Source organism: Accipiter gentilis, chromosome 9 (assembly GCF_929443795.1).
Source record: "Accipiter gentilis chromosome 9, bAccGen1.1, whole genome shotgun sequence".
NCBI lineage: Eukaryota > Metazoa > Chordata > Aves > Accipitriformes > Accipitridae > Astur > Astur gentilis.
In genome coordinates, this window is record NC_064888.1 from 5,360,070 (window position 1) to 5,385,914 (window position 25,845).

At 39.3% G+C, this 25,845-nt stretch overlaps 1 protein-coding gene across 1 annotated transcript in view; it reads left to right on the forward strand.

The window, feature by feature from the left end:
• IPMK (inositol polyphosphate multikinase) overlaps nucleotides 1-25,558 on the forward strand; it is a 43,745-nt gene extending 18,187 nt beyond the window's left edge. Inside the window, exons 3-6 of the mRNA XM_049810406.1 lie at nucleotides 3,628-3,724; nucleotides 10,505-10,677; nucleotides 18,644-18,725; nucleotides 19,744-25,558. Coding sequence (XP_049666363.1) covers nucleotides 3,628-3,724; nucleotides 10,505-10,677; nucleotides 18,644-18,725; nucleotides 19,744-20,378 — 987 coding nt within the window. The 3' untranslated portion in view covers nucleotides 20,379-25,558. The remainder of the gene's footprint in view (nucleotides 1-3,627; nucleotides 3,725-10,504; nucleotides 10,678-18,643; nucleotides 18,726-19,743) is intronic.
• Nucleotides 25,559-25,845: the final 287 nt, after the last annotated feature.

The window sequence follows — 25,845 nt, forward strand, 5'->3', positions numbered from 1 at the left end:
CCTTGATTTGTTGGATGAAGACATTATGTACAGTTACCGCTAAAGCAGAAATAACTTACATTTTGTATGCTGCAGAAATGGACCTGTAGTTACACTAAAAAAAAAAAAAAAAAAAAGCGCAGCTGCTTGGAATGAAATTGGAATATTGCTGATATAAGTAAAAATTTAATTTTTTCTTTCTAAAGGTTGTTCTGGCCTAAGTGATAACCTGTCTTTTCCGTGAGTTTTCCAGCAATATCAGTGGTGATACCTTTTGGGACAGCAGGTGCACAGTTTATTTCCTGTGTAATTTTAGGGATGTTTATGTCATGTATACATTTATATTTGGCACTCTGAATGACATCTAAATGTGTAGCTTGCTACCAGGTTGTATGAAATGGGAAGAAATGCCTGTGGCATGTATACTATATACAAGGCCCCTCTCTAATGAGCAGAAGTGGTTCTCTCCTGCACAGGAATGAGCATAATTCCTGAAATGTCTGGTTTTGTTGCTTTGCCCACACAAGATTACTTTCTTTGATCTTTATTAACTGAGTGCTTATTCTTGTTTGACATGCAAATACATTGCAGGCTGAGATTGAGGTCTGTATTAAGGTCAAATGAGTGCTTTGTATATGTGACGTCAAACTTAGGAGGGGAGTCTATTCCTGTTTCTGGGAGCAAGATAACTTCTTGAGAGACAGAAATAATGTACTTTTCTGTCCTGTTATGCTGAAGTAATGATACTGAACAATGCATTACTGTGAGTTTTGTCTACATTTAGAATGTCTTGCATCAGTGTATTAAAGGATAGACTACTTGGAAGACACTGCTCCCGGAGCTCTTTTCCCCATTTGGCCTTGACTTTGGGCTATTACACCCCATTATAAATTATCTGAATATCTTTATTGTATCCCACTATTTGAAATATGCAGAAGCATACTTGTAGTTACTTGCTAAGTTGCTAAGTTTAATCACCTTGTGTTGGTGATTAAACAGTAAGTCAAAGCAAGACTACTGTCTCTTAAAAAAAATGGAATTCGTCTCCTGACATGTCACTTTTTCAGAATCTTTTTGCCAATAAATTAAGCCAATGAGTTCTTGCTGTGCTTGGCTGGTTTTTCAGTTGCATTCAGTGTTTCTCCTTCTTGTCTGCTGTGCTTTTTGCTTCCATCTCTCTCTTCTTTGTCATGTCCTAAATATATATACTTGCTCCTACCTAAAGGCTGTGATACTGCATGATGGTTGCTGCCTCTCAGATCTGCTTAAATTCACCTCAGAAAAGAGTATTTGTGCTGGGTGCAGTGTGATTCCCTGTCTTGGCTGTGAGGTGCTATGATAATAAACTACCACAGTAAACAGAAATTGGGTTTGTACAACTTGTCTGAAAATATCCACAGCATGAAGTAATTCCACCAGTCGGTGCTTGGAGCCCTGGCCCAGAAAAAGCTGTCTTTATGGTGGGGAACAGTGAACTCTCTTTATAAAAGATAGCAGTGGATGGGTCTGTGCCTCAGCATCTGTGTGGTGCTAATCTTTCTCTCTGTCTTCTCTCGCAGCCTTAATTTTTTCTCTTCCTTAAGCCAGTAAGATCAAGCTACATTGCAGTCTTCTGGGGAAAGCACTGTCTTCTGCTGGCAACATCTGAGGCTCAGCAAAGAAATGTTGCATAAATAAAAATAAACAGCAGCCACTGATCCCGGGGACAAGCAAGGTTTTTTGTCTTAGAGCACAAGAATATTAGCATACCAACTTTTGTTAACGTGAAGGAAAAATAGGCCTAGGACCTGTAGTCCTCAGAGGTGATACCAGCTTGTCAAACCAGGACATGTGAAAAGAGATCAGTACCCTGTGATGCGACACTGTGACTTGTAAGATACACACCCAGTAACTTCTGTATGCCTAGGTTTGTATGCTTAAGACAGCAACAATAGTGGTAGAGGGTGTGGTGGTAGGTGTATGTCGGTGTTTTGCAGCACGCCGCACACATATTCGTGTGGCTTGAGCTTTGAGGATTCAGCCCCCTCCTTAGGATCTTTAAAATGGGGCTTATACCATAAGCTAGTTAAAGAAATGGGTCAAATTAAATGCTTTAGCGTAAAGTCGATGTGGATTTGGTTGTATCACCTTCTCCGTCACTGCCCAGTAACAGTGCTGGCATAAAGGTGTCCGATTTGTGGCTGGTACAAGTCCAGGAGAGCCCCGTAGTAGGTGTGCCTAAAGGGCTATGGAACAATGCCGTGCGTTTGAAGCACACTGGTGATTTGAGTTTGCCCAGTTTGAGGTTTCTGCGATGAAACCTAAATTTAGCACAAACCCGCATTGACTAATTTTAACATTCTGCTGCTGCATGAGGCTCTGTCTAGAGTTACGTGGCATCGGTGATCGTAGCTGAGGCTTGCATTGATGCTCTAAAATAGTAGCTGGACTTCAGGTCTGGGGTTTTTTTCTCCCTAGATGTATTAATATTACAACGCTAAAGGCATGTATTTTGCGATGCCTACCCTTTGCAGTTTCCATCGCAAGATATTCTCCCACCGTGGTTAAATGTGGATCTCAAAGCAATGAGCTGAGCCAACTCTGCAGAGCTCCGTTCACACCTTAAATAATTTTTTGCATTGCTTCCGACTTTGCAGCGGGCTCTGACTGCGCTCCTGTGCGTTGCGTACTGAAGCGAAGGCCGAATTGTTGGCTTGCCCTGGTCACTCGTGTGCAGCGCCTGTGGGTATTGCTGTGCAGCTGCTGCAGGGTGGAGGGACAGGACAGGAGTCTGATAGCATCAGAACTGGGATAGGTGCAAGGGGGTTAGGGTGACATGGTTCCTAAATGCAATAATAATCATTGTAACCTGTACTTGTGTGGATATAGATCTTGTAGTCTGCAAAGCACGTTGAATTGTGCTGTAAGCTATCCCCTATCTCTGTAACTAGATCTTCGGGCAGGGTGGGGGGAATCTGGTCAAGGGAATGGGTTTGAAACCCTCTTAACAACAATGCTGCAAACTGGTGACAGTCATGCGATTCTGTAGCAGATAGTATGCAAGTCTTCATTTTAACTCTGCAAAGCATTACTCCTTCAGGAATATAAGCCAGCTGCTGGTCCCAGACCGTTCTTGTTTTTTCTTACAGAAGTTGAAAAAAATGTTGAAAGCGTTAAAGCAAATGAAAAGAAATATATTTGAATTGTGCATTGTCTGTGTGATGTAGTTACAGGATGGAGGAAATGAGGAAATACTATCCAGTCTGAGCTTGTATACTTTACCTGATATAACTTAAAAAGCTTTGGATATACGATACAGAGTAGTAATCCTGTACTGTCTTGGATCCAGGATGGGAGAGCACCCTTTTCTCTAAATAGGCTTTGATGCTAACAATTATAGTTTAGATTTCTATTTAAGTGAAGCCATAAATTATTCTTTGTTACAGTTGATGCATCTTTTCCACTTCAAAATTTGAAAGAAAGGATACCATTCATTTATGTTGGACTGTGATAATCATCATCTTCATCTTGACTGTTTTTAATATGTTTAAGATTTCACTTTACATTTAAAAACAAAGACTGTAAGAAATTATGATTATGCGACAATTAGAAGTGTAAAATGAATGTTTTAAACTGATGATCTCTCCACCCCTCCCTAATTTATTTCAGGTTTATGACTCCGACTGTTGCGACAGCATTCTTCTGGAGCTGCGGGAATATCTGCCAAAATACTTCGGTGTCTGGTCACCACCTACTGCACCAAATGGTACTGTTCTAATTTTATCTGTTAATGCAAACCTCCTGGAAAAATCTTCTGGAGATTGATTTTTGGCAGTTGTGAGCTCCGTGGGGTTTTTTTGGTTTTGTTTTGTAACCCACTAGTGTTCCCACTAACAATCGATTCCAGCGTGCAGTCCTCTGGCCTGATTAGGTATTTGGGGGTCTTCCTCCCAGGGGAGATGGGGCATGGCCATTTGTATGGCAAACGTTTCCTGAGTAGCTGGACCTGATGCATATTGCCCTGGAGCTGCTGCTCTGGTCTGGGTCATGTCGGCGGAGTGGGCTGGTTGCGTGTTTATGTCTGGTCAGGTCATTGGAGCCAGAGCCAGGTGCTGTGTGGGTGTGTAAGGAAGAAAAAATGGATAGGTTGGGGCCTAAGGGGAGGTGTTCAAACTGGAATCTGCTGCTGGATCTCCAGAGGTTGGATGCCATCGCCGTGCCTTATCATACAAAGCAGTTGTTTCAGGAGGTACCTTGCTGGGGAGCTCTGCTTGTCATCCTCTGTTACTGGTTTGAATGGAACAAAGCTCTGGTATCTAAACTTTGTGTTTCTAAAACATATTAGGAGTCAGGAAGAAAAAGGTGTTTTGGGATGGCAATTGGAAGATTGTCTCTTCAAGAGAAAAGAGATATTATTGGTGTATTTAAAACAGAAACTAGTTTTTCTTCTGGGGACTTTTCTTACTCACACTGGGAAAATGGAGCTTTGGGAACGTACAGAAACAAAAGGATGCTGTCGAGTCTGTTTAAATACATGGGCACCAAAACTAGATGCTGTGCTCCTTTAATATAACTCTGACTTTCTTTGCTTGTGCTGTCACTTGATAGACTTGTTTTCCAAAGAGAGTAGTAAGACAGCGTCCAAAGGCACTGTCTAAATTCTACAGAAAGAAATGCAAGGAGGACTGTGGTAGTACCCAGCACTTTCTTGGCTCCGATTTGCCTTCTTGCTTTCATGTTTGGCAGTAACTCAAATAGCTCCACCAGAGCTATCTTTTTCCTTCCCTCATAATTTTATGTGTGTCATGGAGCTCACGTAATGTCCCCTCCAAATTGCAAATCAATGTTTTCTATTCACAGTAGGATCTTAAGACATAAAAATATGTGGTCTAGCCAAGATACAGTAATTCAACACAACCCTAGTTTACTTTTGGAATTCACTAGCTCTGTGCACCATGGGGCTGAATTTTGGCAGGTCTCCACCAGTAGTCCAGACGTAGCCAGTAGGAATAACTGTTTAAAGGAAGAGTAACTTTGGATTTTGTTTGGTTTGCTTCTTGAAAAGACGGTGCTCTATCAGGAACCCTCTTCATAGAAGGCTATGGCAGGGTTTCAAACAAAACACTCCATTGCCAACTCTGTTATCTCAAGTATTAATGAGTTTTGTGTAGTCTTGATAGAAATCAAATAAACTGGAGATGATGGAGCTTAACACAATGTGTGTGAACTGGATACATCCAAAGCTAAGGAGGTAGCCATTCACTTTGGAAGTGGTTTAGCAGGTGTTTGCAAATGCAGTTTTGCTAATGCCAGATGTGAAGGAAAACCTCTGTGATGCATTTGTGTGCATGCATTGGTGCTTGGCACCAGAGGTGAAAAACATCAGCAGTGTTGCATTTCGACTGCATAAACAGTAGGAAAACAAGTTTAGAAAAACAGGAAGGGGAAGTAACCACACAGAGGAGGGACATGGAGAGGCTGTTTGGGGGAAATTGGGGATGGGTTGGTTACCTCTGCCCCCAAATTAGCCGTGGATTAAGCTCTGGTTCAAAGGATTGAACAATATGCTTAGCTGCTGTGGTGCGTCCCAGTGACGTTAGATGAGGGAATCTAGCAGCTAGAAAGGTATCTAGTTCTTAAATGTAGATTGAAGATGTATTTGTTGGTTTTTGCAGTCTTGACATTGGAAGCCTGACCTTTCCTTTGGCAGTCGCTGCTCTACAGACTCTGGGGACACAGCTCCATACAACCTCTGAGAGTGAACCCAATGATTCCTTGTTGTTGCTAAATTGGCCATAGGTGACTTCTGAAAAAACAAAAATTAAGTTAAACAGTCTATCAGTTACCAAACTGTGCTTCCTGCATGTCCTGAACTATATATATTTTCTAAGAGTGTTTGTGTGGAGGAAGAACAGCTTGCCTGGTTTGCCAGAGCAGAGAAAGGATGGCCATTGGTGTCCTCATTTTTTATAAAGTTCTTTTATTTATGAGATAAGGAAGAAAGAGGGCTCTTCAATGAATGGTGTCTTGTATGTGTAGCAATATAGTTGTTATCCTCGGTAGAGGGTTGAGAGTTTGAGTGGGTTCATAGAGACATGAAGAGAATTGTAGCCTTGTGGTAGGAAAAAACCAGACTAACTTAATTTAGGACCACTCTGAACTTGATCTTGAAGCAGGAAGTGCAGTGGGTAAGGTGGAGAACACAAGGAGTTTATTTTCTTCGAGAAATATTTAGGGAGAAAGCATCAGTTTTCTATGCTGAAAATGTAGATGAGTGGATCAAACTGCTAGCTAGAAGGGGTGAAATCTATTAAGTGTAAATGAGAATATAGGAAGTGTGACAAAAACATGGGCTGATAGTCACAGTATCAATAAGATTTTGTAAAGTAACTGTCCTGTTATGCTGAAATCGCATACCTAGTACTACTGCACGGGAGATGGAGTTAGATAGAGATAGGTGGCACTCCATCTCCCTAAGCTAATCTAAAATTGGAGTGAGACAATTTGATTTGAACTTTGGGTTTGCTGGCATTGTGAGCATTTGGAGTTTATTAATAAAGAAGTGGAAAAGTTGTTATAAAGACGTAGGAGCCATCTTAAGCTTTTTATATCTCCTTCTGAGAGTTCTGGTTTTTGCTGCCTACTTGTTGCCCCTGCATATTTTTGTTTAAGTAACTTGACTGCTGCTCATTTCATACTGTGCTCTAATTTTTGTTGCCTAAACTGAGAACAGGGTAGATAAATACAAGCCAGCTTCAAACCTTTCTTTCCTTGCCTTGGTGCTGGGAGCAACTGAGGCTTTTCCCTGCTTATATTCATATGGTTTGAGAGATGTCTTGTGAGTTTTGAAAAGTCAGACGCCTCAAGTTATTTTGTCCCTTCTGATTCCAGTGAGGACTGAAAGAATCAGCATGTACGTGCTGAAGTCTTCAGTGGTTCATGCCATGCATACTTGCTGAATTTTGGTGGTCTTTCAGTTTGTCTCCTTTAGGACTGTAATAAAATATGTAAATAATACATGAAGCCACATCTTCCTGCCTCCTTCCCTGCCACTGAAAAATAGAAAGGGGGAGGGCAAGCCTCTGAGGAATGATTTGTTTAAATCCTTGAAATATATAGTCAGGATTATTTACCAAAGCTAAGATACAAAAATCCTTAGGAATTCTTTTCTCTGCAGGGGATTTTAAGTTAACCTGTTTTTAGATGGCGAATGCATGATTTGCAGAAGCACATTGGGTGAGCAGTGTACTACACAATAATTCAGAAAATCTGAACTGCTTGAAAAATCTGCCATTTTTTGTTTAACAAAACAGAGGACGGAGAGTGATCTAGTTACCTAGGCTCAGCTGCAGACTTGTTGATGACCTTGAGAAGGACACTTGGGGTCAGATCCTCAAAGACTATGAGAGCACCCGACTTGAAAAGTAGAGCAGTGATACCTACCGATGCCTGAATCTGAAGCTTACTTTGTTTGCCTTAGTCTTAATGCTTCGAGAGATTGTAGGGGTAACTGTTGAAAGCTGCGATGTGTTCTGATACTGTGGTGTTGGGGTCTGTTGCAGTAGACCGTAGATCTTGAACACAATGCCAGTAAGAACTGAATAGTGCCAGGAAAGACGAAGCGTAAACACCTGATGCGTTTTTCTGAAGCTGTAATGAGAAGAAATAACTTGCTATAATGCTTTATCTGTGGTGGCATTGCTCTTCTCACAAGGACAAAAAGCTTTTTGAGAGTGGGGGTGTGCATGGAACAGATGTAACATGTAGTCTTAATTCTGACCTAGCAGTTAGCTAACGATGCAGACTTAAATAATAATACCAAAAAGTGTGAAAGAAATGAGTCATTTCTGGATAATTCACAGGCTTTTTAAAGTAATTAGTATTTCCCAGGGTTAGTGTTAGCTCCCAAGTTATTTTAATGTTTAATTTTTGTAAAATAGTAATTGTTAAATTTTTAGGAGGTCAGTAAGGGAGGTATTCTAGCTTAACAGATCTGAAGTGGATGGGGAACTAAAAAGTCACAGATATTTATAACTTTTACATATTTTGGAGGTGTTGAATGCTGGTGCTGTATGCTTCAAAAGAGGGATTTGGACCAGTGGAGTAGAGGACAGAGGATAACCATGGGTGCTCTACAAATGCTTTTGATGGAAAGAGCATGGCTATCTTGCCTGCATGTTGTCTGAAGGGAAGTATGCTGGGTTTTGGGAGATTTAAGTTCTGCTTTTGAAGCTAGTTATGGGTTCTCTTTTTGTTGCATTATGGAAATAGACATTTTGTACTACTTAATATACAGTTATATTTTAGGGTTGATAAAAACATTGCATCTAAACAATTTGTATGATTTGTGGTAACTTGCAATCTGTCTAATTTTGTATTTGTAACAGTTTGAGTCCAGAGGTACTCACAACATAATCCAAAGCATTTTGGAGTTGGTGGTGAAGGACTGCAGCCGTTTTCTGAGATGTTTTTGTATTTATTTTCTTTCCCCATCTCCCATGGCATACACCTGGCTCGGTGCTTTTGAGAGCTAAGTACTGAAAACCTTGATTTTCACTTAGTAGTTGTTTTCTGGATTGTTTTAGAGGGGTGATACAAATATATTGATTACAGTGATTTCTGTAATATGCAAAAAGGATAGGTGTGAAGGATGACGCTTAGACTCTTACAATTTTAATAACAGATAGCTAAAATGTTATATGGACTCCCCTGGATTCAGCAGTGGTTCCCCAAAGCCCTGCAAAAGCTGTGGTAATACCTGACTGAATTAGACCTGTGTATAAAAACTTTGAATGGAGAAAGTGGCACCTGCAGTTCAGGTAATAACAGAATACACTTCCTGGTAGGGAGAGTATTTGTCCCACTTCTCCTTAGGGGATATCGAGTGAGCAAGTATCAAGTATGTTTGCTGCCTATGGCTTCTCCAAGTTAAGTATGAGTTATGTTAGCTTGGATATCCCTGCAGTTGTAGTTAACAAACCTGGTTTATGGGTGAGCTACTCTATAATGAAACTCTTTGCTGTAGCTGGATTGATTCTGTAGCCCAAGGGACATTGAAAAGTACTGTAAATTGATACAGTGAGTTAGAGTAGAAGGCTGGATTTTCAAAATAGTGTATTGGTTTGACATGCTTTCCTGAGAATGACTTTACATTAACAGCATGCTTAGTCCCATCTATACATAAAGCAGGCACCTAAGGATTAAATCAAACCTATTTCAGATTGATACATACATACTTTGGGGAATTGGGACATTTGATCATGATGGTGTGAAAATTGAAGCTCTAAGTGGGACTTTAGTAAAGTAATAAAAGTCCCTTTCATTTCCTATCCTTAAGAATGTGTTTCTACTTATTAAGTGGAAATGGAACATTGCTTGTTCCCTTTATCTTAACTCTAACTGGTTTTGTTACATGTCTGTACAGCTATCAAAACAAGGCACTTTGTCCCTCTTTCCTCTTTAAGCTTGAACTGTTTTTGCTTTCTTTGGCAATCCCACTTTAGATTACGCTGCTGGAATGGGGAATAAGACAATGTTTTTGTGTCTTCGGATTGCATTAAAGACAAAGAAATACACTCATGGAGTAGGCTGTACCTGAAAGAAGAACAAACTTTAATGTGAAGTTTGTGACTGATAACAGGTGGATTTGCAGAAGCCGATGTGAAGAGTGAGACGTGTTAATGCTGTGTGTTGTCTTGGTGCACATCGTGCCCTGGCAAGGGCTAGAGATCTGTGCAGGCTTCCTCCAAGCAGAGTTATCTGTGAGTCAAGCAGCTACTGAAGTTTGTTTTCTTGTTGTGTTCTGACAATCAGTGCTATAGATCGTGTTGGTAATAGTCTCTTACCTGTACTGGAGAAAAGCATAAACCAGTTTGACCAGGTGTAAGATACTGCTTTACATCTTCAAGCACTCCAAAGGGCTTGGGATTTTTTGGTCCACCCATCCTCCCAAAGGGACTTTTGGAAATGGATTAAAGGCAGCCTAGGATTTGAAGAGGGTTTTCCCCAAAAGGTGTGCCATGAGAAACGAGTACGGATGGGAGTGGGATAAAAAGAAGAAAAATGAAATGCATTTCAGTTGTAGGGTAGGACTCTGCAATGTTTTTAAAATGACACAAACAAAACTTGCCATTTTAATTCTAGCCCTTTCACACAGAGAAAGAAAACACCGTCTCCATTGCAAAACCAGCCATGTAGTAACCTGCATTTGTATGTGCTTATTAATGCTATTTGAAGTATGCTAATGGCTTAATAAAAGCTCCTCATGAATTTCTTCTGGGCAATAATTTGAATTTGAGTGCTAGGTTAGCACACTTTAATTGTATACAATTTTCTAAACAATAAGGCATTTAGAATTTAATGCCAACAGAATTTGTGGGTGTCAATGACCATGATTTAGTCTGTGTTCAGTGATAAATTTGACTCTTAAAGAACTCACGTGATGTTAAGCCTTAAAGTATTCTCCTTCCTCCACAGAAGCTCGGCAGAAACTATATAATTATTTTGCTTTGACCCACTGTTTATGAAAGTTTTGTCTTTTTAACAGATACGTATCTAAAACTGGAAGATGTGACCCGTAAGTTTAATAAGCCTTGCATAATGGATGTAAAAATAGGTCAGAAAAGTTATGATCCGTATGCTTCAGCTGAGAAGATACAGCAGCAGGTCAGCAAGTACCCGCTGATGGAAGAGATTGGCTTTTTGGTACTTGGCATGAGGGTAAGAACTTGTTTTGTTTTCAAATTCAGCTTATGCTCTGGCCTGTTGTCCCACACCAGATACAGTAGCTAGTTTTTCAGGCAAATGACAATCCTTTTGAGTTTTACGTAAATGAAGTGTTATCTGAGTATGTTGGTAGTACTGGTATCAGCTGTTGTGTTCCAAAACACAGCTCTTGTTCACAACAAGTGTTTAACTTGGCCGTGTCCTTTCTGGGAATCTATTTGCAACCTGGGTTCTGTATATGTATACAAGAAAGGGGTTGGGACAGGGCATTAGGACACTATTATAGAAGAATAAGTTAGCTCTCAGAGGTGATGCATGTAGCTATAAATAGCTCCTTACGTTCTGCATTTAAAAAAGCTTTCCACCAGAAGAAAAGTTCTTTGATGCTTATGCGCTTGAGGAACAACTGTCAGCTGAAGGTTAGTTTGAGATGGATGAGGCCCTGCAGGTGTCTGTACTAACTCTATTGCATTTCCTTGTCTTAGGTGAGGAGAAAGATGAAGATTCAGTATTGGTGTTGTATTGGCTACTCTAAAACTTCATTGTAAAGAAAAGCTGTACAGAACTTTTATGGAGCAGTAACATAAATGTGTTGATGTCAGTAACGAATTCCTGATGCAGTGCATTTAAAGTACTTTTTTCTGCTGTGATTGGCACAGGAATAATTTTCTTCTCGATGTGAGATTTTTGTTTTCCTTCTCGCATACACAAAGCCAGGGCTTCTGAAGCCCTGCATCAACAAGCATAAATGGCCAAAGACTTTGATTAGCTTCCCCTTTTCTACTAGACAGCAACAACACACAGATTGCACCATTGTTTGAAATAATTCTAATATCTCTAATGTTCTGTACTTAATTGCCTAGGCTCTCAGCCTTAACTCTGTCTTGAGATAAGCTCTTACAGCTATAAATTATAGTGGTCATGAGTAGTAATTATGTAAGCCTACGAGAAAGAACGTGGGAGTCGAGTCAAAAACCAGTCAAACAGTTCAGTTCGAGAAGGAAGGCTGTAGATTACAGCTTTGGATTTGGCTTATGTTGTTACATAACCTTCCTTATCTCGTGGGTAAAACAATGTACTTCATCCTTTGTTTCGTGACAGTGCAAAAGGAATGAATGCTTGCTTCCACGGTATTTTTGCTTGTGACTATTGTTTCTAACATTGTCATTTATTGGTGTCTTTATCCTGTTGCAGAAATTCTTTCATTTCCCTAATTCAAACTGTATGTATAATGATGGTTCCCCCAAGCATTGCAGTTTCCCGTCTGGTGTTTAACTAGATGAGATTTGTTTTGTGCCTTTGGTACCAAATTGCATGTTGGAAGTTATTTTCCAAAAAGAATTCAAAAGATTCCTCCTCCCCTCATGCAACACTTAGCAAAGTCTAAATTCACAAGGCATTTTCTCTGCTCAGCTTGCCACCTCTTGATTATGGGGTGCTCTCTGCCTGTCTGCTCGCTTTAGTTTTGGAAGATTCTGGCCATGATGCAAAACACTCTTCTGTACGGGCATTTACTGCCTGTAACAGCTCACACGCTGGATAAAGGTTGCTAGTGTTTGCTGGACAAAACATGGTATAACACGATTCAGAAAGTAGAGGGGTTTGTGTTTAATTTCTTTGTTCAATGTTATTTTTAACATGGAGGTGGGCTTGCTTATTAGGTTTCTATTTTAGAAAAGCAAGAACAAGAGGGCCAGGAAAAATAGAAAATGTAGTTATCTATGTTATTTAAAGCACACGCCATATAAGTTGTCATGAAGAGATAAAAGTAAAAATGTTTTACAGGTGGGATTTTTTACCCCAAAATTTATTTATAGTGGGTTTTTACCCCACAAGCCATTGATACACCTTTTTTGAATGCACTGGTAAATAAGCAGTCATCTGTTTATAGGTAAAATATGTACAGTTTGTCCTTAAAAGAAGCTAGTCTCCTATTTGGCAGAGCTTTGATTTATGTAGGTAGTTCTGGCATTTGGCATGTGCTGAACTATATTCATCTGACGGCAGTGAATAGACAGAATAAATGCATGGAAACGCGTTTAGAAAATACAGTCATTTCAGTACCATTGGTTAAAACCCCAATTTCATATTTAGTGGAAAGGTTCCTTTCTTTAACAGATGAGAACATAGATGTGTTATGAAAGTAGTGAGAATTTAAATGTAAGTTGGAAAACTAAGGTATAATTCCAGCAGCAAAAATAAAAGTTACAATATGCTTTCAATAGTAGATGTGTAAATATGTAAGAAATACCTTTGCAGTGCATGCAATATTAAAAATAGAGTATTTTGTATGCTGTTGAATACAAGCAGAACGTGTGGGTTGTGATCTCATTTCGGATTCGCAATATGTTCAGAATCCACAATTCCCAATTTCTGCAGGTTTTCTCCCAGAACATCTTGATTGCACTATCACGTAGTCCATAATGTTTCTGAAATGTGTTTTTTAAAGCACAAACCGGTGATTACGTAACTTTACCAGTATAATCCATCATTTGCTTTTATTGTTTGTGCCTATGAGCGTGTGCATGCAGTAATCCAGATACCTGATCAAAGCTGGTTTTACAAGTGAATTTCCTAATCTACAGCACATGTTCCTTCAAGATATTTTAAAACTGACTGTAGCCGAGTCTGTTTTATGAGTTCTTTATGAACCCTTTCTAGTGTCGTGGTAATTTTCATAAGCTCTGATGTGTTAATAAAAAGATTTAGGAAGGGAGGAATAATAAAGCTATTAAATACTGCATCTAGGGTTCATATTCTTCCAGAGTAAAAAAAATGACCAGAACTGGGTTTTTTTACATTTATAAGTCTAATTCAAGCTTTGAAGTTTAAGAAAACAGGGAGACAAAACAAAACAAAAACTAACACCTCCCCACCCCCCAAAACTAAAAAAAAACACCAAACAACCAAAAACCAACAAACAACAACAACAACAAAAAAACCAAACAAAAAACCAAAACCAACCAACCAAAAAAACCCCAACAAAACCAAAACAAACCCACAGCAAATGAAACAAACCAACCACAGGCCCTGGAAAAAAATCCTCCCTCCAAACAAGCAAGTGCCCCCCAAAAGTCTGGAAATAGATGTCTGCAGTGGCTGAAACGAGCAGTGAACCAAGGCTTTGCTCGGGTCCTCTGTGCTGGCTTCGTGACCTCTGTGCACCACCACCTCCTCCCCTTTTCTCTCTTTCCACTTTCACTCCCTGGTTCTTGCAGTTGAGTTCAGCTCATCTGTTTCTCAGTCTGACAGTGCCGAATCCATGCTGCAGAACTGAATTCAGCGGTTCATCGGAGTCTGGTATCTGCTAGTGGATTGAAGGGTATGTTTTAGAAGTACTTCCTTTGTAGAGTTCAGGAGATTCATCTGTCATCCTCTTGGGCAAGTTCTAGCAGATGGGTACCCTGGCATTTTTTCCAGCAATTTTTCCTTACACAAAAGACTCGTCATGTATATGACAGCTGGTCCGCTTGTGTCCGTATGGCTGATAAGATTTCCTATATGTTAGGAAAAAGCTGATGATGGATGAAATGAGAGATGGCCTCTTCCCCCCCATTATATAAAAAGGAGGCATAAAAGAAATTTATTCTAATGAGGTGCTCTGTGGAAGTTCTGGGAGTCCAAAATTATGTATTAAGCTATTTTAAAATGGTTCATGATTTAACTGCATTGTCGTCATTTCTTTTATTTAGGAGATAATTAGCCTGCTTTTTCACTGAATTAGTTTGAACATAATTTCATTATATAACTTATTTATGTAAGGACCTTACTACAACTTTATATTGATTGTCAGAGTATTTGGTGGTATACCTAATCATACAAAGCACTCTGTCAAATACCGGAACAAAGCAGCAAAACAGATAGAATAATATATAAGTATCGTCTCAGAAACAGGGGAGCAGGGATGCATCCTTCCTGTGCTGAATTTTCAAGCTAGCAGCAAGCAGGGATGTATGTACTTTTATCACTTGTGGCCTAGCAACAACAAAAGTTTTTGTTTTGTTTTGTTTTTGAAAAGGGGGTGTGTGTTTAGATAAATGGATTTGGATAAATGGGCATGCTCTCAGCAGCAGTAATAGCGTTATAGCATTGAAGCAGTATCAAATAAGAGAATGTATTTTAAAAAAATTCTCCCTTTGTTATTTTTTTTCTTCAAATCCTTGTTTTACTTTCTTTTGGAAAAAGAGAAAATAAGGCTTGTTAAAACTCAGCGTCTTAAGTCTTCCACTCTGGCAGCATGAGTCTGTGCGAGATCACAGGACTGCAGAGAAACCCGGGTTCTTCAGATGTGAAGGAAACCTGTATATTTATGTAGGGACAGTCGAGAGGTCCACGCAAAAGGTACCCAGTTGTGGGTCTCGGCCTGGTGCTGGAGGTGGCCCCTGCGAAGGTGATGAACTGATGCTGGTGTTGGTTGTCCTCGGGGGTGCTGCCTGCTTACACCTACTTTCGGCTTGGGTCTGGTTTTGGCAGCAAGCTGGATGCTGACCTTCAGATGCCAGTTACGAGCGCAGAGGTGCCTTGCTGTAAACAGAAAACTCTGTGTAATATTTAAACACTCACTTGCTCTTACCTGTATGAGTGTAAAATAGGGGTGACCGTTAAGTATATTTATGGAAAAACTACAAGGGGTGGACAGCTCAGGCCTTTGAAATCTGGATGTCTCGGCATCGGAGTGTGTATCTGTAATCTCTGTGTCCTTGTTCGGAAGAGCAGGTCCCTCGTGGGCTTTCAGGGGAGCAGGGACAGGCACTGGGAGCTCTGCGAGAAACTGCTTCCCAGGCACCGGCTAGTGCATGGGAACGTCAGTGGCATTAGTAGTAGTCCCTACTACTACTAATTAAAAAAACTGAACCTGTTGGCATGGTGGATTCCAGTTCTGTTTATGCAGAAACTTCAGTGAATGGGAGCTGCTTGTAGGCACAAGGTGGAGCCCCTGCTTTGTCAGCCAAAACAGCTCTGATCTTGTTTAGTAAGAATGTATAAAAATCAGTGATGAAGCAGGAGTTTCTTGAAGGCAATGTTCTGCAGGTCATATAAGGAGTTTTCTTTGTCTTGCATTATACAGTGAAACTCCTTGTGAATACAGAGCAAACGTAACAAGCTGCAGCAAGTGGACAAGAAATGAGATTTTACTGTCTAATAATGTCCTGTCCATTGTTAAGGCTACGGATTTTACTTATTTGACGTGTCATCATTTTGACAGAAATGGGCTAGTACAGAGAGCTGCAACAACAGGGAAACAGAAGAAGGTTGGTTCAAAAGCAAATATCCTTTTGGGAAGGGTTGGTAGTAGCTTAGTAGTGGTGACAGCATGAACAAAAACACAGTGAAGCAAAAGGTCCATAGACTAGGAAGCTGACTTTAGTCTTCTGCTACTACTGCACAGCCATCCCTGTGTTTTGGGGGGATGGGTAAGGGTGAAGCAAGAACTGGTTAAAGGTTATTTCTGTTTGAACATGGTTTTGCGTTCCTCTGCTTTCAGTATGGGGCTTAATGTATTTGGATTTGGTTGAGTTTTTCCAGGGATGTTTCAACTAGTCACTTCCTTGCAGTTGAGAAAAGGCTTGAAGCAGTATTAAGAGACAGGTCTTTGGCTAACATGAAGAATACTTTCATGATTACGTATACATGTTGTCCTTCAATGCTACTGTCTGCAGCCAAGCCCATTGGTAACCAAGGGCATTCTGAGTCTTTGCTTGTTCACAATATAGTTAAATAAATACATTACACTGTTGGTATGTGTGGGGGACTCGGTAGTTTGTCATCAACCATTTTGTATAGTTAAAAAATGCACTGTTAATGCAAAACATGCACATCTGCTTGGGTATTTTTAAACTATATAGAAAGCCATTTTGGGGGGAATAGTTTTGTGCAAATTATGAGAAGAGGTAGAGTGGCTTCACGGGAAACCCAGCTCAGAAGCACAGGGGGCTTATGTGCTGCTCCAGCGTTTCTTTGGAAAACAAAATGAGCTTGCAGATCTTAATCAGCATTTTTGAGCAAGTGCCCATGTTACAAAAACTGTTAGCTCCTACGGGGAAGAGATAAGGTTCTGGTAAACAAGATTATTTATTCAGGAGTGTGGTGCAGTGTATGGTGGAAGCTGCCCCTAGACCAACTAAATGAGAACATTTGATATTATTAACATGAAGACACAGCTAGTGAAAACTTACATGTAGTCATCAGACTCTTGATCCCTTTTCTAAGCAATATATTTTTTTTTATTCTTGCTTTATTTAATTACCTTTGGCTTGTAGCTCTTTACATTTAAAAAGTTTCTGAAACTTTCTGTATGTTTTTGAAAGTAACTTTGGTACCTGAAGTATTTACATAAGGAATCTTTGGGTTCATATGTTGTATGCTGTACCTCTTTTATGTGCTTTGGAAAAAAAACCCTAGTGGTGAAAAATGAATGTTTTTGTGAAACGAAAATCACACTTGTTAGATGCTGTTTTACAGTAACTCACTCTGCTCTGCACTTCTGCAATTTGTAGATATCAGGGCCTCAGTTTCTATAACTATCGTAACAGTGGAAATAGGAATCATAACAGTGGGAAGTGTCTCTGCTTCCAAGTGACTTTAAACATTCAGGCTTACAACTTATTTCTTTAGTATAACCAGAATTATTTACTGCCCCTTCAACTCATGGTTGATGACTTAAATCAGCTTCTACACGCTATGATTTCAGTTCCTTGGGGACCCTGAATTTAATTACTTCTATCTTTTCATCAAATTAAGACCTAATTGAGACTTTTCTTCCCAGCTGCTTTGCAAAGCAGGAGTTAAGGACCTGTGTTTTCATGCTATGCTTGTTGTGGTTTGGATGGGGAACAGAGGTTTCAGGGTGGGGGGCTGCAATGAAAACAGGGAGTTCTTAATTTTTTTTAATTATTGCTCATGTACCACTCCTTTTTTTGTGCTGATGGTTCACTGTCCTGGACTTTCTCTGTGGGCTACACCAAGAAAAAGACCCCAAAGCGGGGACTGGGGGCAGGCGCCTCACTGGTGTGCCCTGACTTGCTTTCCGTGGGATCCATTCTTTTTACGACGGGTGAAGGGAGGGCAGAGCCCTGCAGCTGGAATGGGTGCTGCAGGGTTGGGTGGTCTGAACAAGCGCCAAGCACAAAAGTTTCTGCCAGAGACAGCTGCCTGCTCGGTAACACCATTATTTCTGCAAATAAGAATTGTCTACACTCTCATAAACAAATTATACTTGGGCCTGGCTGGCTGGCACATTTCTACTATGGAAATTATTTCAGTTAGAGAGAAAATGTGTGCCTATGTAAAACAGTTTTGAATTAAGTTGTTAAGCTTGTACAATTCCTCATATGGACAAAACTGTACCCATATGAGTTGCCTCCCTTTCAGACGAAAGCTGATGTACCGCTGTCAGTGCTGGAACCGAGCTTTCATTCGACTGCTCTCATTTATTTAGTATACCCTCATTTGTGCAAACAATTGCAGTTTCAGATGGGTCTCATGGAGCTGGGCCTTCCTGGTCACTTCATAATATTTCTTACTGTTTTGCTGCTGTGCTTAGTATTTTTATAGTTTTAAGAACTGCAAAATAATTGCATTGAATTTTTGAGCTTGTTACATCTTACTGGTTTAATATTCATAGCAATGTGGGTAGGAGTATGATAGTTTCAAGTCTTAGCATTGATTTGCAAGGCAGGTGTCATATAAGATATTTTCCCGTAATGGACGTGTTGCTTTTTGCCGACACAATGATGTCTTTCTAACGCAGGAAAGCTGTAGCTCAGAGCCCAAGCTGTAAAGGGAGAGGATTTTGCAGATCAGAGCAGTAGAGGGCAGTGCTGACCGCTGCAAGCAACTTAAAACTCTGCGAGGGCTAAATGGTACCAAGGATTTTGTAGCCTGTCTAATGTGTGTCTTAGCTCTGCAGAAGTATTGGTTGTTCAAAATAAGTACCGAGTTACCTCCTTGTTTCTTGCAGGTTTACCATGTCTCTTCTGACAGCTATGAGACGCAAAACCAGCACTATGGAAGGAGCTTGACAAAGGAAACAGTGAAGGACGGTGAGGGAATTTGTGTATTGGAATTTGGTGCTCTTGGATATTTTTCATTTTATTTACTCATTTATAGAACAGTACAGGAAGAGCAGTTTGTGTGTTCCCATTTTAAAAGTCTGTTTTTCTCCTCTTGCCAGATGGGTCTTTAACTGTTTGCTGTTTTATTTGAACTACCTGTCGATCCTAAATTAAGTTTGCAGTTGGCTATAACAGTGGTGTAGACTATAGGAGCTTCCTCATCACATGTCTTTTACTAATAATGAGGGGGTGTTAGTGGTAAATTCCATTTCTTTGCAGCTTTGAAACTACAATGAAATAGAAATCTTTTAGAAGTATTAAATGTTTTTATGCTGTGTATATTTTTATCTCTAGTTGTCTGCTGTGAATATATCTTGTCTTTTCTATTAGAAAGCTACTATAAATGCACCTTTCAATTTAAGGGACCTTCTCGGTTGAAGTCATTCCATATGTTGCTCGACGTTAACAATAAATAAAAATGCTGCCATCATACAGCTGTTTGGTGATAACTGTTTCAAGCTAGTTATTACTTGACATATGTTTATCTGTCCCCCACCGAAGGACAGAAGGACATATGCATGAACACACCCTTCTCCAGAGCTGTCACTAACTTGTCAGCTCTGCCACTCATATTAAAGAGCTGCTTGAGCTTGTTTAACCCAGAAGAATTTAACGGGTCCCTGCCCTAAACTGTCCACATACTTGCTAAAATGACTTGGGGAGCAGGAACCATGTTCATCTAACTGTTTGATTGATACATTGATTAGTTAGTTTTATTTACAATCCAAGCTGTAGTATTATACAGCAGGCCTTACAGGTGAAGTGATTGAAGGTATGCGAGTTCCTCGGCTCATTTCTGTTTCAGTTAATAATTGCCTGAAAGGAAATGATGTGAATGCTGTCTGTTTCTTCAAATCAAGAACTATTCTCATCCCAAAAGAAATGAAAAATGTTTGTTTTCTTTTCAGAGGTGAAAATAATCATGAAACGTGTCTATTTCTTGCAGGCATCTCAAAGTTTTTCCACAATGGGTACTGCTTGAGAAAAGATGCGATAGCTGCCAGCATTCAGAAGATTGAAAAAATTCTGAAGTGGTTTGAGGGCCAGCAGCAGCTCAACTTTTATGCAAGCTCATTACTGTTTGTTTATGAAGGTTTGTGTCAGGCAACAACCGTGCGGTTGAGTGATGTCATGCTGGCAGAGAAGAGAGGAGTGCCCAAAGGACTGTTATCAGGTGGAGACATACTGGAGTATAATAACAATATTCATGTAATAAATTCTACAGAGAATGGAAAAATCGAGGCCTCTGTAAGTAAAGGCTTGTCCAAATTCTATGCACTTCACAAAAAGGCATACTCGAAGAGGCACCACAGTCAACTCTCGCTAAAAGTTGAAAACTTGGAGCAAGACAACATGTGGAAGAGCAGCACGTGCATTACACAAGAGCATCTGAATGGAAACGTTATACCCCAACTGGAAAAAGTTTTCTGTCACATGCCAACAGAGATAAAGGAAAGTGCAAACGTGGAAGTCCGAATGATAGATTTTGCTCATGTGTTTCCTAGCAACACAAAGGATGAGGGCTACATTTATGGTCTGAAGAATTTAATCACAGTACTTCAGAATATTTTGGATAACTAAATTCTTTGCTATGTTTTTTACTGGGGGCCAATGATAAAGAAGAGCAACAACATGAAGAATTTCTGCACTTGTAATGCTGTATAACTGGGTTTGTATTGTTCTATATTTTATTTGTCTTTGTACTTTTGGTAGAAGGGTTTAACTTTTTATAATCTCACTCAGGAAAATAATTGATAGTTAATTAGGGAGTGTGAAAGGATGAAGATACTTGAGATTAAGCAGGATAGGTAAATTAGTAGAATGAATTGTATGTGGTTGGCTTAAATCCAAGGAGTACAGTTGTACAATAAGCAAGGATTATGTTAGTTCCCGTAACGACTTTAGCGTAGGTAACATTTGCCCACTTAGCCTTGACGCTGAGCCGTATCCTCATTAGCAGGTTTTTAGAAAATGGACTGAAAACTCTTTAACGTGCAGGATTGATGTCCTCAGTACTGCCCTCTTGTGTTTACTGTATTTCAATAACTGGAGTTAACCCTACATTGAGAGAAATCCTGTTTCGAGTCAGTAATCTAACCTGGAAGCCAGTGTATTGAGAAGGGCTTTTCAGTGTCACGGGATGATATTGTTGTTCTTTCAACCCTGGTGTGGGCGCTTCCCCTCTTGGTGGTTGTCTGTAGCCGATGTTCACCACAGACAAGCTACAACGTAATTTCTGTTGAGGTGCTAAAAAAATGCTGGAGTAAAATATCAGGCTTAAACTGCACAACTGCTAGAGAAAATGCTTGTTCCTAGGAAGGAGTAAAAGAACGCAAATGCGAGATGTTCCAGGAACTAATTTGGTTTAGGAGATTAAGTCAATCTGTTAATAGAGTGTCTGATGTTGTGACTAAGGGAAATGCCTTGCTCCTTTGTTGTGATGGCCCTTCTCCAAAAACACTGCTTTTTAAAAGCAAACTAATTGAATGGGGAGACAAAGCGTTTTGAGGAAGCATACAGAGATTTATTTCCTCTAGCCGTTTGCCGCTTGTATTTTTGCAACAAGCGTTTCACGTTTCCACTGCTGGGGAGCAGTGACTGGAAACAACGAGCAGTACAGGTGAAGAACCCTTTACTGCGAAGATCCAGTCCAGCCTTGGAGCAACCAGATGTACCTCTATCTGTTGCAGTGGAGTTGTGGCTCTCTTATCCTGGGCTAAAGCTGGTGCTTTTTTTTTTTTTTTTTTTTTTTTAAATGACACACAGGCAAGGTGTGTAATTTGAATGTTGTCCCAATTCCTTCTTTTTCACAGGAAAAATTCAAGCTTTCGTATGGAATATTTGAGATCAGGATAATGTATCCAAAGCATTTTTGGTGTGTCTCTTCTGTATGCTGTGTACGTGTCCAACCATGCATATAAAGTCAGCTATACGAAAAGTCGGGATGGAGGAGTCTTGCCATCCGTAGAGCAAGATTTTAATGCTTTAAGCAAGCCGCAGAAGTAAAACTTTTTAGAAGGGATTTGGTCATTGGAAACATACATCTTTTACGTGTGGACTTAACGTGACACTGTGGCCTTGCTGCTCTCTCTGTATGATGTTCTGCACTATGCACTCATTTGTGTACACATGTTTGCAAGTTCTTGATCTGAAGTCTGTTTTCTATATCAGAAAGAGATAAATACTTTTTCAAGCAAACATGCTGTTTTAAATACAGCTGAAATTTTAGCTCTATTTTGAGAACCTGGGTTAATTGGAAGAAACAGGGTATTATGTGTTTAAACTTAAGAGCTAATATTGGCCAATATGTTCAAGAATTAAACCGGTCTGTTAGTAACATAATGTTTTTGAAGCATGGGAAAAGATGCTTGCAGGATGGGTGGTATCATTTTGTTGAAAAATTTATGCAAATTATGGTGAAGGCTGAGGGGAAAATATCAGGAAGATAAAGTATTTTTTTCTACCTGGTATTCCCTTGCACCATATATTCCCAACTATCTGTGAACTAATTTAAGCCATATTCTGGAAAGAGTTTGTGGTTTTGTTTGCTTCGATGCTGGTTTCTCTGTTACGATTTTCTTGTTCTATCCCGTAAATAGTCAACACTAGAGTAGTCTAGGCTGGTAGTGGCCTTGTATGATAAATTCACAATGTTTTATAGAAAACATGGGGGAAACCATTTATACATTTGAATTTTTGTCCTCTGTAATTCATCTCTACTGGATTTTTATCCATTTTGTGCCGGAGAAATCAGACATCTGCCTCAAAGAAGTCAGTTATTGGAAATTAATCTGTATGCTCTTAGTACAAGCGCATTCTCCTGTCTCTGCTTTAAGATATACGTCTTCAGTGTTTGAATGCTCTTTAAGTATTGATTGTTGTGTTGACTTTGGCAGTGTTTGTAATGCACCTGGAATATTGTTAAACTGTCAGAATATTTTGAATTAAAAAAAAAATAAAATAATTTTATCATGTTTTTTTACCGATAGTTATTATGGATGTATTTCTGTTAATTTAAAATGTAGCTTGAGAGATAACAGTATTTTTAATTGGAAGTTGTGTAAATAAAGCTTGCTGTAGAGGTGTTTTGGCATAGTACCGACTGTGAATTTAAGCCTGCAGAGGCGTTATATTCACATTGTTCTTGCACATTTTAGATTTGGTGTTTCTAGTGTCTTGTATCTGACCAGATTGTTTTCAGTTACAGTTGGAGATGTATTCACAGACATCATTAAACAGTTTACAGAATTAATTAGAAGATGAAGAGGGAGACACTGGTCACTAAATGTATGCATTGCCATCGATCTCCCTCCCTCCCAGTGATGCCTCCTTTTGTTCTCTGTACAAAACGTCCAGGACAGGTGACAGTTACGTGGAAATCTTGATGGAAAAGGTAACGAGGCTTACAGGCATTTCTGTCCCATAAAACTGGAAGTAGGTCCCTTCCCCAGACTGGTGTGGTATATCTGAGTGCTGTTGTTGTTGATGAAACCCATCTGTTTTGATTTTAAGCAATAAGAGTTTGATTTAGCAGAAATTGATTGTCAAAAGGGAAGATTCGTGGAGCATTTTCAGTCATGTACTCTCTGAGAATATACTTTTCTGAAGACTTTCTGCCTAGGTGATTGTGACAATTGTGTATAGGCTTGCATAATAAGAGTTTGAATTGTATAAAGTTTTATAAAAAAGCATTTACATATATGGTATTTTTGGATATGGGTGGAATTTGTTGCATAAATTACATTGGAAATTATTATACCATTATGAAATGTTTAAAATATTTTAATCAAATTGTTTTATGAACTGAACTGGAGACTTATAGTTGTGAGTCACATGAAACTTGTAGTTTTCTATTTTTTTTTCTGCTGTAATGCATAGTCAGACCATTCTTTTCCATAACCCTACAGTTTCATGGAGATCTTTTTAAAGTATGCAGTACATTAGGAAATCACCGATTCCCTTTAGTTTGATTAACAGAGTGTGTACGTTCTTGAAATACTTCAATGCATATGATATTTTTAAGTAACGTTAGTATATTCTACATCTAGAGCCCCAGTAAAACTTCCTTACCTGCAGAGACCTCCTGCTAATCAGAGTCTGGATTATGCAGTATTTAAAGTGGGCCTTTCCACATGTTACAGCAGCAGGGAAGGCATCACCTGCGCTGGCTGTGTCAGGCGGGGATGTTTACAGCCTAAACTTAAGATCTTTGTAATTGTTTTCTCACTTCACGATGAGAAGTACTCTCAAGTATAGGAAGACAGTGGAAGGATAGAGACTGGTATCTACATCTGCTGTTTAAAGTTATCATTAGTTTTTCATCTGCCCGCCTTCCTTTTTTTTTCTTTTTTTTTTTTTTTTTTTTTTTTTTCCCCCTCCAAGTAAGCTTTCCTCCTGAGTGCCTTCTTTGGCCCTTGCCACTGGTAACCTTCTGTTGCATCATTGTGGAATGATTTAAAGTGAAATTTTTATTTCCTAAAAAAGTATGTCCCATATCTGCTCTTAAAGTGCAGATATTGGAAAACACCATCAAAATGCCTCAAATACTGTGGGAAATGAGATTTCCCTTTTGCACTCTTTCCCACAGAAGAGCAGGAGTGGAATGTTAGTGAAGAGCATGCTTTCATGGGAGACTGGATCGTAGGTTTTATGAAACTTCTTTATCTGTGTTTTGAAAAGGACATTTTGGGGGCAAGGTGAGTGACAGCCAAACTGCATTAAGTTCTCCTTTTCTTGCTGTAATTAATATTGAGGTTAGGGTTTAAGAAAGTAGCATAGCGGGAAGCGGTGAAAGTTTGTAAGGAGCCCTGAGCAGGACATCTGGTCAGTTCTGCAGTGCAGGTAATTGCTGCGGATAAGATCCAAAGGCTGCAAGTCTTCGAGTATCTCGCAGGGAGAATATGCCATGCATATTCATTGAGTTACAACAGAGTGTTGTAGGATGTTACCTGGGAAGTACGTTACTCTCCATAGCCACAGGCCAAATACTCTCCACTCTCCATGTTCACAGCAATCTGTCAATGAAAGCTGCAGAGAAGGTTGTCATCCAAAGGACAAATGTAACCATTTGAGCAGTGTTTGAAAGGAGAAAAATGAGAAAAGCTAAGGATTGTACAGCAGAAAACACACTTCAAGAATCATCTTCTAATGTAGTCTTGTTTAGCAGAGATGGGCCCCATGTATTTGGAGTTTAATTGGTTTGTTACTGACATTCAACAGCAAATAGAACAAAGCTACTTTAAAAACACCTTAGTTTGAATTGTGTACACTGGTTCAAATAGTTATTTTATTTAAAAAAAAAAAGTGACCTATGAAGCAACTTCCAACTATTATGTGTTGAACCTGACAATAAATGAAACTAGAGTGCACAAAGGCACTTTAATATTCTGGGAAATGTACTGGAAGGTAAATGAAAGCATGTGAAATTGCACCTGATGTTGTGTTGTTAATTGTTTTTAAAATCTAAAATTCTACATTAATTATGCTTGATGGATGAATGTATCTAGTCTAGTCTGGTCTCAGTTTCTCTGATTCAAGTGTCTAAAGCCGTCACTCAATCTCCTCTAATTTATATGTGTAATTTCTTTTGCTATTTTTTGCCATTATTGGACTGCAGGGGGTATTGTTAATATTACATGTGTTTATTTTATAGAATATTGTACTATGCTATCTACCAACTTTTGTAACTTAATTATGAGTGATATTTAGGGTAATCCTAATAGCTGTATATTTGGCAAATTATTAAAATTTTCTGCAAGTGACTTGCAAGTATAATTGGTTTCTTTTTAATACAGGAAGATTGTTTTAGAAAAAGTTTTCTTGAATATACCTGCACTGATTAATCCCTTTTTCTTTCTCCTTTTTTCTGTGAGCTATGTAATAGGTGTTTACCTTGGATTTACCAGTTTTGCTTTACCACCATATTTCTGTCATGGCATCCATTGCTATTATTTGTTGGTACCTGCCTTGGTGTTCAAGAGTCATCTTTATAAAATGGAAAAAAAATCCAGCTCCACACACAAAAAAAAACCAAAACAGAAGTTTTTTG